The sequence below is a fragment of the Camellia sinensis genome, chromosome 3 (genome assembly GCF_055761805.1).
Source record: "Camellia sinensis isolate YWXY chromosome 3, ASM5576180v1, whole genome shotgun sequence".
Lineage (NCBI taxonomy): Eukaryota > Viridiplantae > Streptophyta > Magnoliopsida > Ericales > Theaceae > Camellia > Camellia sinensis.
The window spans coordinates 32,921,197-32,933,714 of NC_138963.1; the positions used below are offsets into that span (position 1 = coordinate 32,921,197).

General features: G+C 34.1%; 1 protein-coding gene across 1 annotated transcript; it reads right to left on the reverse strand.

Moving 5' to 3' along the window:
* Positions 1 to 7,184: 7,184 nt before the first annotated feature.
* LOC114258741 (RING-H2 finger protein ATL2) lies at positions 7,185 to 8,051 on the reverse strand. The gene has a single exon (XM_028198724.2). The coding sequence runs from the start codon at positions 8,049 to 8,051 to the stop codon at positions 7,185 to 7,187; it is 867 nt and encodes a 288-aa protein (XP_028054525.2).
* Positions 8,052 to 12,518: the final 4,467 nt, after the last annotated feature.

The following is a 12,518-nucleotide window of genomic DNA, read 5'->3' on the forward strand; positions in this document are numbered from 1 at the left end:
AAATTATAATGACTCAAAATTAAATAAGTAGATTAGATTTATCGTATGAGTGACCTATAAATTACCAATAGGTCCTATTTTTTGAACTTATTACCCATTAAGTCCTATTGATAAATTTATTAAGTGATAAATTTATCGCCCTCTCTTGTTTTTATAAATAAATTTATCAGTTAAAACCTATAGATAAAAGTCTAATTAATATGATTGATTGATTGATAAGTACCCAAATTTAAATTTGAAAACGAATTTGAATCATACAGTTTATTTTATGTACTCTACACAAAAGGGTACAAGGAAAGTTATTTATTTGAAGTTGGGGTCCCAAAAAGAAAACAAATTTTATTTGTGGAGAGTACAATAATGCAACATTATTATTGATGGGGTTTGGAAGGGGTGTAGATGGAATTAAAGAAATCAAAAGCAAGTCATTGTGGAGTCCGTTTATAGTTTTGCTGGTCCCGCTAATGCACATGGGCCGTTTACATAAAGAAACGACATCATTTTATTGTTTAACACATTTTTAAGGGGAACAAATCAACTTTCTTCGTTTCCGCCTAATTTGGATATAGCTCAATCAATTGGTTAGTTCGTTTTTAATTTATTACCTTGAAACTTATACCCCACAGAGGGAGAGAAAGAGGAGGGATTGATGGATGTTACATGATTGTTGAATATAATCAGATTGATGATATAGTTACAGTTTTGCAATTGAAAGTTGTCTTCATAAAATTACTGTTTGAAAGTAAGATAAAGTGAAATTTCACTTTTGATGTTTATAGTTTTAATTTTATCAATTAAACTCTATATGTTCAATTGTATTTTAATGTGGTCTTTTTGTCAAATGTCGTTAGTACTCCAGACCAAAGAAATGTGAAAATTTTAGGAATTCTAGCATAATAAAAACAAAATTAAAAAAATTATACTGATAAATTTTATAGTTTCTTTTGAATTTCAGTTCGGTGACACTTGTGATTTTTTGGATACAATATGTCAGTAAGACCTAACAGAAGGATCTCATTGAAATAAAATTGAAAGTATAAAGTTTAAATTGATGGAATTAAAACTAATGGGATCAAAGTAAATTTTACTCAAATTAAAGGGACCATTAAGTTCAAATTCACCAATATTATTTTATATAGAATTTCTCTACGAATTTTCTATTTACATGAGAAGGCATGGACTGGTTTCCCCGCACGAGGAACACAACCAATAACATCTTCTTTTTTTTTCTTTTTTTTTTTAAAGCTGGTGGACTGCCGAAAAGAGGACAAAGAAGAATAGCAGCCTAAGGAAGCTATTAATTGTGTTTTACAAAAATTTCATATTCATTTTCATAGCCCACACCCTGTATTCGTTTAATTTTTTAATGGTAAATGTTGGAAAAATTATATTGCAACATAAGTTTAAATTTAAAAATTCATTTATAATAATTAAAATTAAGTTATTAAAATAATATTATGATGAGACTTTATTAAGAGATTATTTGAAATGATCTAAATTAGTATATTTTTTGATTTTTTACAAAAAGATGTAAAATGTGTTAGAAGAATGTGATCCAAATAATAAGTAATGTGGCTCAAATAAAATAAAAAGACGTGTCATTCCAGCACATCCCAAATAAGGCCAAAGAAGAAAAAGGTAGAACAAAACATGGACTTTTCTTTAGTAAAAGGTATCTCGACCTTTTTTTAGCTTAAAAACTGTTGCAAAGTGAAACTATATTGTTTTTTGGGAATTTATTTTTTTAAAAATTTTTGATATTAAGATTTTATAAAATAAAAATGACATATAACATTTTCATAATAGTTAAGGTCTCTCAACATTTTCATAAAGAAAATTCGACTCTGAAAAAAAATTTCCGACTCAGAGAAATTTCTCTGATATGATCACAGGGAAATTTCATCAAGGGAGTTTAACTAATAAAAAAAATATCTTGGATCTCTTCTATTACATAGAGTTGGAGAGGGATGCTTCACTGATTTTTTTTGGAGTGTAAAAAAATATTTACAAATTAATAATAAATTTTATTAATATTGATAATTAAAATTATAATTTTTTTTATACATATGTAATAATTTTTTCAAGTTCCCACCAAGGGGTAATTTCCTTTTATTTTTTCATTTTTTTTTGGGAGGGGTAAAAGTACATTGATATTCTTTGCATTTGCTCCTTATATCATTTTGATTTCTATAATTTTAATTAGCTCGATTTTGATCATTAATCGTGGATTTTGTGCTAATTTCGTCTAATTATGCTGATTAGGTTTTTTTGAAGAAAAATGATTACTAGGCCTTTTTTGGCTAACTTAGTTAGACTAAAAAAACACAAAAAGCAAAATAGGCTAAATAAGCCAATAAAATAAAATGTCACATTCAAATTATAATCATTTCATTTTTTCTTTTACAAAAAAAAAAAAAAAAAAGAAGCCAAAAAAGTCAAACCAAATGAACTTTTTAGTCTCAAGCTAAAAAAGTCCCAATTCAAAAAAGCTAACTAAAAAAATCAATGTCAAACGGCAACTAATTGGGCTAAAAAAACACGAAAGGCAAAATAGGCTAAATAAGTTAATAAGACAAAATGTCACATCCAAATCATAATTATTTCACTTTTTCTCTCACAAAAATAAAAAAAAAAAAACCAAAAAAGTTAAATCAAACAAACTTTTTAGTCTCAAACTAAAAAAGTTTCAATTCAAAAAAGCAAACTAAAAAACTTAATGCCAAACGGCGACTGAATTGGTTAAGGTTAACTAACTAAGTTGAACAATTTTACATATAAAAATATAACACATGCCATTTATGTACGCATTTTCAATAAAATAACTAACAATTTGACCAAATTAAGACGAAATCATAAATTGAGAACCAAAATCGAGCTAATCAAAATTACAAGAATTAAAAAAATATAAGAACAAAAAATATAAAAACTACTAAGTATAATTTACTTTATTTTATTTTATTTTATTATTTGGAACGTAACTAGTTGTTGCAAGCACACCGTCTGTTGAGGCTTGGTAATTGGCTATACCTTTTTTTCTTTTTTCCTTTTTTCCTCTCTCACTTTTATCTATTTTTTCTTTTCCTTTTCCTTTTCTTTTTATTGGAGGTGATGTATTTACAGTACCCTTCTTTTTAGTTCTCAAATTGCTTCCTAGTTCATTTGCATGTATATACAAATACATTATTACAACTTAAAATATTTTCATGACTAATATATTTAAAATAATCATGGAAAATGTCAAATTAATTTCAGGGGTTTTATGGATCAATTAATTATCTAAAATCACACATACATGCATATTCAAGGCAGATTAATATCTCCTTCAAAATACGATACATCTGTTCTTTTTTTGAATTTTTTCTTTTTATAGTGAATTAAAATCACAATTAAAATACTACCAATTGGCTTTTTGAGCTTTAACTTATCTCAATAATAAATAAATAAAATTATTTGGCTATATCGGTTTTGGTGGTTGTAGTGAACAGTTCATGATGTGTACATTCCCTTGCCTATTGTGTTGGAAAGAGAGATAAATAACACATTTTGCACATGGATTGTGTCTCATCTGGTCTGAGATTTGAGGGATGCTGTTTTAGATAAGATTTAGCTGTGATTTTGGGTTTGATTTTATTAATAAATTCTTAATTTTTTTTGAAGTGAAAGAAAATTAATGTGTTTAAAAATGTTTTTTTCTTAATTGTATAAAAAATATGAATGACGGTTTGTCTATGACTTTTTCGTAACATTTTTTTTATACCTTTTTTTAGACTTAAAAAAACAACAACAACAACAACAACAACTTTCCAAACAACTCCTTAGGCCATCTCTAATTATTCATCAAATTCAAATTTGATATTAAAAAAAAAAGGGAGAGAACTTAGCTCCGATTGTTTTATCAAATAGATATCAAATACAGAGAGTTATTTTTTTGGTCAAATTAAGAAAGCTTTATCCTTTCATTAAATTTGTAGGTGGCCATTGGGCTAAACGTACTTCCGGACAATCGAATTTTGTGATGAGTTAGGTAATCGACTGAATTAATGAAAATTGTTGGAGTACATGATATCAAATCAAATTTTTACACAAATTTAATAAAAAAATTTGATAAAACATTGAAAATGCTCTCAATAAATGATTTAATGTACAGACCAAATCACAATTTAAAACAAAACACCCTTAAAAAATGGCTATTAATTGCAACACCATCATATTATTTTTGTGGGATTTTCAAGTACATCTTTTCTATACATCACCATAACTTTAGTATCTATTGCAAAAGGACATGAAAACCTGGAAAATCTTATTGGGGCACTTTTCAATCAATCTTATAAACTAAATTTCTGTCAACAGAAGAATAATAAAATAAAAAGATGCATCAGACCCAATAAATTTCACTGGGATTTCTCACCTCTTACATGAATTAACACATAAAATGAGGGATGATAATTTGAATCCGGCCTGACGGAGACCTACCTCCCGTCCCTGATAAGAGCGGGTTTTCTCGAAAAATACTCTCGACGGACCGGGAATGGTATCTAAAATTGAATCTCCGATCAGTTTCAAGCCGGGACGGGGATAGCTTTTACAGCCCTAGACCCGGCCCGTCCAGGGCCCGGTCTCCGTTTCTCCCCAAAATAAAATTACCGTAATACCCCTCTATCCATTCATATATATATATATATATAACCCCCCTACGTTTCTCCTCTGATCTCTCTCTCTCTCTCTCTCTCTCTCTCTTCCCTCTACTCTCTATTCTCTTCGCAGTCGGCAATGGCTCTCTCTCACTCACTCTTCTCTCCACAATCGGCAACGGCTCTCTTTCACTCACTCTTCTCTCCGTAGTTGGCAATGGCATCGTTTCCTCCTTCGAGGCAGTACGCAATCACCCTCGCCTTCTCCTCATCCACGCCATCGCCGAACCTTCATACTCCGGCATCGGTTTTTGCCACGGCAGATCTAAGCAGATCCCACCACCGTTGATTCCCTTTTTCTCACATCTCACATCTCAGATTTGAGAAGATCCCGTCACTTAGATCTCATGTATGTTTGTGTGTGTGTGTCTCTGTCTGTCTCCATTTCTTTTTTTTCTTTTTTCTTTTTTTGTTGATGATGTTGTTGATGAAAATAATGTTATTGTTGATGATTTATTATTGAGAGAGAAAGCTAATCACACACACACACACAGAGCTACGGGGATTTTTCGGGGTCGAGGAAACCAGATCCCTGTTAGGGGGCGGGGGGTGATGGGTTCCTTGTTAGGGATCAAGGACGGGGACGGGGACGGGGACAGGGACAGGAAATTTTGTAGCATCGGAGAAGGGGACGAGGAATTTTGTAGCATCAGGGATCGAGGACGGGGAGTGTGATCCCTGGCCCCGCCCCGCCTTATTGCCATTCCTACACAAAACACTATTTATGTACAACTGTCTCTCTCCCAATTCACTCATATCTATCTAATCATGGTTTGGTATTCTTATATCTCAAAATTCTGATATAATTCAACAATTGCAATGAATAAATTTGAATAAGGAGACAAGAAAAAGGACCAACCAGATTAAAAAATAATGGTCAATCCGATTATTTTATAGATGTGATGAGTTGTTCATATATATATATATATATATATAATGTTTGTTACATTGATTTAGGAGATAAAAAAAGGTGGAAAAAAAAAGAAGCTAAAATTCATCCGATTTCATATATCATTCTCCATAACCCAATTAAATAAGAGGAAATTATAATTTAGTGAAACTTTTAAAAATAATTACAGATTTATGAAAAAATTTAAGATTTTAATTATTAATATTTGTAAAATTTAGGATATATTACGACATAGTTCCTATATTTTGATTATTGTGTCATTTTGATCCTCATAATTTTAATTGGCTCGATTTTGACATTAAATTTATGATTTTTGTCTCAATTTAGTCCAATCATTTATGAAAAATATGTACATAAATAGCATGTGTCATAATTTTAAGGGCAAAATTATTAATTTAATTAACTCAGTAAGTTAATCTCAACTAATTCTGTTAGGTCTCTTATTTTGTCAATTTCACGAACAAATACATTTGATTTGTATTGTTTGTGCCTAGCATTGTTCATGGACCGCCCGAGTGGTGAATTGTATGCTCGAGCACTGAAATGGTTCGCCCAGTAGTTCAGACTTGATCTGAGATACTTGGAGGATTCATTCTCTGCTCGAGCAAACTGTCTATCGTTCAAGCAAAGTCACTTATTGTTCCACCGCCTCATAGACACACAGCTCGAGCGATCTTTGCAACCCTATTTGTTTAAAACCTTATTAGATGCATTCTTTTAGGGTTACCTCTTCCAGATTTGAGATTTGAGACCCAAGAACCTTTGAGTATTCTTCTAGAGAGCGTTGCTATTGTTTCCCTTGATGATTTTGTGAGTTTGTCACCTCACATGGATTGAATTGCACATATTAAGGGGCTTGTTACTATTTAACCTAGTTAGAGCTTTCATCGGTGGATTCTGAAGGGTTTGAGCTTGGATGCTTTGAAGTTCGAAGCGGTTAATAGTTGTTGATTCAACACCAAACTAATCAATTCCGAGGCGAAGATGTTGATAAAAGAGGCACAATGAGTGGATGACAATTCTGGAGTGTGTTGAGTAATTGATTGTATTCTTGTATAATTTCAATATCTTCATAATTGATTGATTAGTGGCTTTTAGTCCGTGATTCTTACTCACACTTGAAGGTGCTCTAATTATAATTTTTTCCACGTTAAATCTTTTGTGTTGATTTATCAATTGTGAACTACAAGCTAAGTCGCTTTCGTATGTGCTAGATGATTTAGATTATTTGTTTTGTGTTCTTGGGATTTATAGTAATTAAATCTATTTTGAATCACGAATCACATAGGGTTTTTTAAATTCAATGATAATTTCTGTCAAAAACACTACAAGCATTATCAATTGGACTAATTTAACACAAAATCTAAAATTAAAAGTCAAATTTGAGCCAATTAAAAATTTAAGAACCAAAATGACACAAAGAGTAAAATGTAAAGACGATTAATGTAATTTACCCTAAAATTTATCGCTGATTTGTAATTATTTTTAGAAAATACCACTAATTTGATATCCCCACTAAATAAACATAATTCATCTTCACACAACTCTCCATCAACTTAATTTAAAAAAAAAAAAAAAAAACGTCAGTAGGGAAGAAGATTTGGATTACGTCGCGAAAAAGACCCAAAAAACTTGGACGACACACGATCCAAATGCTTCATCGATCGATCCACGTACGTTGTTGTCCTCGTAACATCAATTTCAGAAGAAGAAGATGTTGATGACGATGAGGACGAACAAGCTCTCTCACTTTTTCTTTGTATATCAACAACAACAAAAGATTGATCCATCGACAATGATCGCTTCAAACCCGGTTCAAATCTCTCCACAGGCACCTCCATTGATGCACAATGGCGAAGCAATCCGCACGAATGCGATACAGAAATCGTAGAACCATTAACACCTTCACCATCATCACCAACAACTCCATTTACTCCATCGCCAAACGGAGCTCTGATGACCTCATTACTATCATCATCTTCTTCTCCATCAACGACACGTGGCGCGACGATAGGGGCTCGGCAAAGCGGACAGCTGGCATGTCCCACAAACCACTGATCAACGCAAGTCACGTGAAACGCATGCTTGCAATTGGGCAACAGACGGACCATTTCGCCCTCCTCTAACTCGCCCAGGCAGACCGCGCATTCGTTCTGACAATCATTGTCAGAACAAAATAGGTCATAATTCTGGGCGGAATAGAAGAGGATGGGGATCTTGTTGAGGACGTTGGGGTCAACTCCGGAGGTCCACTGACCTCCGGGGAGGATATGTGGTGGCGTGGAGGTGGTTTGTTGTTGTTGTTGTCGTCTTTGGCTTGTGATGTACCTGACTATGAAGTGGTAGAGGATTAAGGCAAGAGATGTGCAGGCTATGCCTAGCATGGAGATGAGGAGGGGAGTGAAGACTGATTTGGAGGATTTGCGTGTTGTTGGGTCCATGCCATCCATGGCTTATGATCATCTGTGGAAAAGCTCTCTCTTGGATTGAAGGTATCTCTGTGATCTTTTGGATTTATATATATATGGAGATTTTGATAGATGGCTTGTTTGATGTATATATATATATGTAGTTGTTCTATTCTATGTGTTGGGAGTCTTGTGATATTAAATAAGAAAGAAATGAAGATCTTTTCATATAAATAAAGTTTATATGTTTTTATTTTTATTTTTAAGGGCCTAATTATCTTCAAAATTTCCATTTTGACTTTTTTTTAAGGAAAAATTATCATTCAGAGGGTTTTCAAAAATTATTACACTTTAGTGAGAAAATTTCTAACTACTACTGATGGGTAGTTCTCCCAAATTCCAACCCCCCTCCTCTGTTATTCAAAATCTCTTGAATAAGTCATGACCACAAACTTAGACAATAATGTATATGGGATGTATAATATTATATACAATTTTATTCATCTATGTATATTCTGTGTTCTATTTTATATTTGATTTGTGTTATAATAAAGCTGAAATATTTTTGCCACTTTGGTGAGTTTTTATGAGGAGAATAGGAAAAAGAACTTTTATGTCATTTCCAGTTTACACATTTCAATAGTAGATAGTCTTTGGATTAACCTAATTAGATGTTTCAAGGGTGTAAATGAAATGAAAACAATGTATACATTCTAGTTATACAGAGTCTATCATTTCAACAAACTGAAAAGACAAAGAACAAATATGGGGATCACTACAAAAACAAGTATGTTCTAAGGTCCTCCCGATAAAACAGCGACTTGATTGGCTTTGAAGTTGAATATCGTGTAAGTACACGTGGCACTTTCTCATGGAAGCCAAGAGGTGCAAGACTCTGGAGACAAGAGGAGATGTTTAAGGACCTACCCAAGAAAAAAAGAAAAATTAGGGCACATATTAGGACAGATGGCATGTTCTTGGGGCATAGCCTATTGGAGTTAGGTGATAGATATTCATCTGATTTTGCAAGAAAATTGAGTTGATGTCATCAACCCTCTTTGTGTCATTTAATGGATGGTGGATAACTTACCAACCCTCTTGTAGCATATGTGTAGTGTTTTGTTGGCATCAAATTTGTAGCATTTTAGAGTTTTTAGCACATTACACACACATGCATATGTTGATTTTGATATATACATATTGAATACTAAATACACTAATAATCTTAAATATACTCACAAATTTGGTGACATCATCATTTCTTAAAGGGGGATTCATTCTATAAATCAATTATATTAAATAGTATAATGGTTGCATGGCAAATATTTTATTGACACATTTTGGATGGGCCTGTCTATAGTACTGTTTTTTTTTTTTTCGATCGGAAGAGATATTTCAATTAATAGAGCCAAAACGGCAATTACAAGAGTCTATATAACCCTAAACTTACACCAAACAAAGAAAAAATAATGCAAGAAGCACCCAAGAAGAAAACTACGAAAATATTCAGACGTACATAACGTACTTGTGCTCGTACTGCGATGCAGAGTCGATCATAAAAGTTCGACAATAGAGCATGTCCGAAATAAATCATAGATCCAACTACAATGAGGGTAAGCTAGACAAATACGCACAAATGGACTCTAAGAACCAAACAAACCCATAAACAACACAAACCAGTGAAAGAAAAAACAAAAACAAACAAAAATAAAACCAAACTAGAAAAACCCACAACCAAGCAGATCTGGCAGCAGCATCTGCAGATCCGGCGATGGAGAAGACCGGCGAGGAAGAGGCGACGGAGAAGAGTCGGTGAAGGAGGTGGCTGAGGCGAATCCAGCGTCGACAAAGGAGAGAGGAAGAGAAGGCAGTGGCTATGGAGAAGGAGGCAGAGTCGATCAAAGGAGGGAGGAAGAGAAGGCGGTGGTTATGGAGAAGACAGTGGTGCAAAGGCGGTGACGGCCTAGATCTGAGAAGGCCACTCCCGGAGTGAATGGGTGGGGGAAAACACCTCACAAAGGAGGGAGAGGATGGAAGGCAAAACTTCCAAGTTTAGGGAAAGCAAAAGAGGAAAGGAAGAGCAAAAGAGGGGTAGGGGGAGAGGAGAGGAGGCCGGAGGCCGCCGGAAACCCCTCCCCCACCACCAGCAGCCACCAACTCGGGAAACTCTAGGGGGAGAAAAGTTTAGAGAGAGAGAGAATTCACTACACTTTGTCTATAGTACTGTTAATAGATTGAACTGTTGAATTCGATTTTTTTACCAACTGTAGAGACTATTTGATTATGTGCTCCATTCATATTTTACGCACATATGTTTAAATCATTTATAAATTAAATTGATATGATAAACATAATCAACTAATTTTTCACTAAAGTAATAGCCAACAAATATGATTTAAAAAATATATTATAAAAACAAATATCATGAAATCGTGTAGTTACAATATTAAACTAATCTGCAATAATTTACGGAGTTCAAAAAAAAAATCTGCAATAATTCACTCTAACAATAATACAATGTTGAGTTAACAACTCAAAACACAATCATTACAATATTAAACCATCCTCAATTTACTTAATGATTACATTTTAGGCTCTCAAATCACTATTGTAAGGAAATTATCCTAGAGATCAAGTCCTATTGCGTTATGCATGGATCGATTATTAAAAAATAAAAAAGCAATGCCCATATTTGCTCAGACAAAATGTAGGCCCAGGGCAAGCCCAATCAATTTTTTGCCTTATGAAAGAGACATAACATAGCGTCAAAGCCCAGGACAAGCCCAATAACTTGAATCTTTCAAGCCCACTGTGGATGATATGTAAATCCCGTTTCATTTTGTATTTTTAGGCGTGGTTTAGCATCCAACTACAAAAGTCATTTTATTATTATTTATTTTTAGTGATATTTTTAAAATTTGTGTCAATTTTTTTTACTTTTATGGTCCATCTAATGTAAAAGAATCTCAAAAGTCAAAAAAATTCATAAGTCAAAAAAATAAACTTTTCTTTTGGGTATTTAGCAGATTTTTTTTCAATTTTTTAAAAAAAACCTCTCAATTGGACCTTTATTTGGTAAAAATGACAGCTCAATTTATTTTTTTCATAAACCCCGTAAAGAGAAAACACATAATTGAGTAAGAACAAAGTAAAATATCTTCTTTTGTTTTTTTCTAACTTGAATAATATTGCCAGATTAACATATTACTGTGAACCAGAATAATATGTTATTGTCAAATAGAGTAATTGTCAAACAAAGTAACATGTTAGATCATCTCCAACGGTTCATCAAACCTGGTATCAAATTCAAAATTTGATGAAAAAGCCACTTTTTTGAGCTCCAACGGTTTCACCAAATCGATATCAAATCGAGAATTCAGCAAATCTTTTACAAAAATGAGAACAGGCGAAGCATTTCACCAAATCACTGTTCCTGACCGTTGGGAGAGACCAACCGGTCAACCAGCCGGTTGACCAACCGGTCGACCGCCTAAAGGTTCAAACGGTTCAAAGAAAAGGTTCAAACAGTAAAAAAAAAAAAAAAAAAATTTCGCTTAACCGGTCGACCGACCGATCGACCAACCGGTTGTCCCCGGCACAAATTTGATGAAAGTACACCGTTGGAGCGAGTAGTATCAAATTTGGTAAAATTGATCATTTTTTACTCAAATTTGGTGAAAAATCTGATTCACCGTTGGAGATGCTCTTACTGTAAGATAGAGTAGCATGTTACTATCAAATAAAGTACTTGTAGACACCCCATTTTTGACCGACCTTAAGACTCAGATGTCACCAACTGAGCGCTCGGTGATGTTGCATATTGTGCTCGTTCTGAGGTTGCAAAGTTTTGGCTGAGAGTCTTGCCTCCGGGCTTCGGAACCTTTTCGTGTCTTGCCTCGGTTTGCGAACTAAGTCCTGTTTTCTCTATTTTCTCTTCCTGAATGGAGGAAGAGGTCTCGTAGACCATCTCTCAATGGCCGTAGGTTACGTTTCGTGGTTGTAGGTCATTTTTCTCGTTTCGAGACCAGTTTTCGATTTTCGGAGCCGTCGGTCGTGTGCCTCTGTTCGAGACCGCTTAACTACCTCTGTTTGCTCCGGTTTTTGGCACACACCTTGTTTCCTCTCCTTAGAGGGACACTGTGGCCCGGGAGACCACTTTCGTGGTCGCACGCCACTTTCGATGCTTAATAGTCAGTTTTCGGGGCCCCCGGCTGCGCGTTTTGGCCCCCAAACCTTCGTTTCACATCAGTGTGGGTTCATTTTTGACATGGACCCTAGTTTCATTGTTAGGAAGGTGGTAGTAGGATGGGAGACCACATTTTCTTCTTGGAGACCACCTTTTCCCGATCAACCGATTTTTCTTGACAGGTAAGTGGTCTCCTTCATTTTTGAGCCACAATTTCTAGTCTCCCATACCACCATTGAGTTGCATTCACCTGGGAGACCACCAATATGGGTAGGCCGACCACCTTTTCAACTTGAACCTTTTGACCCCTGGTCGGCCGACCA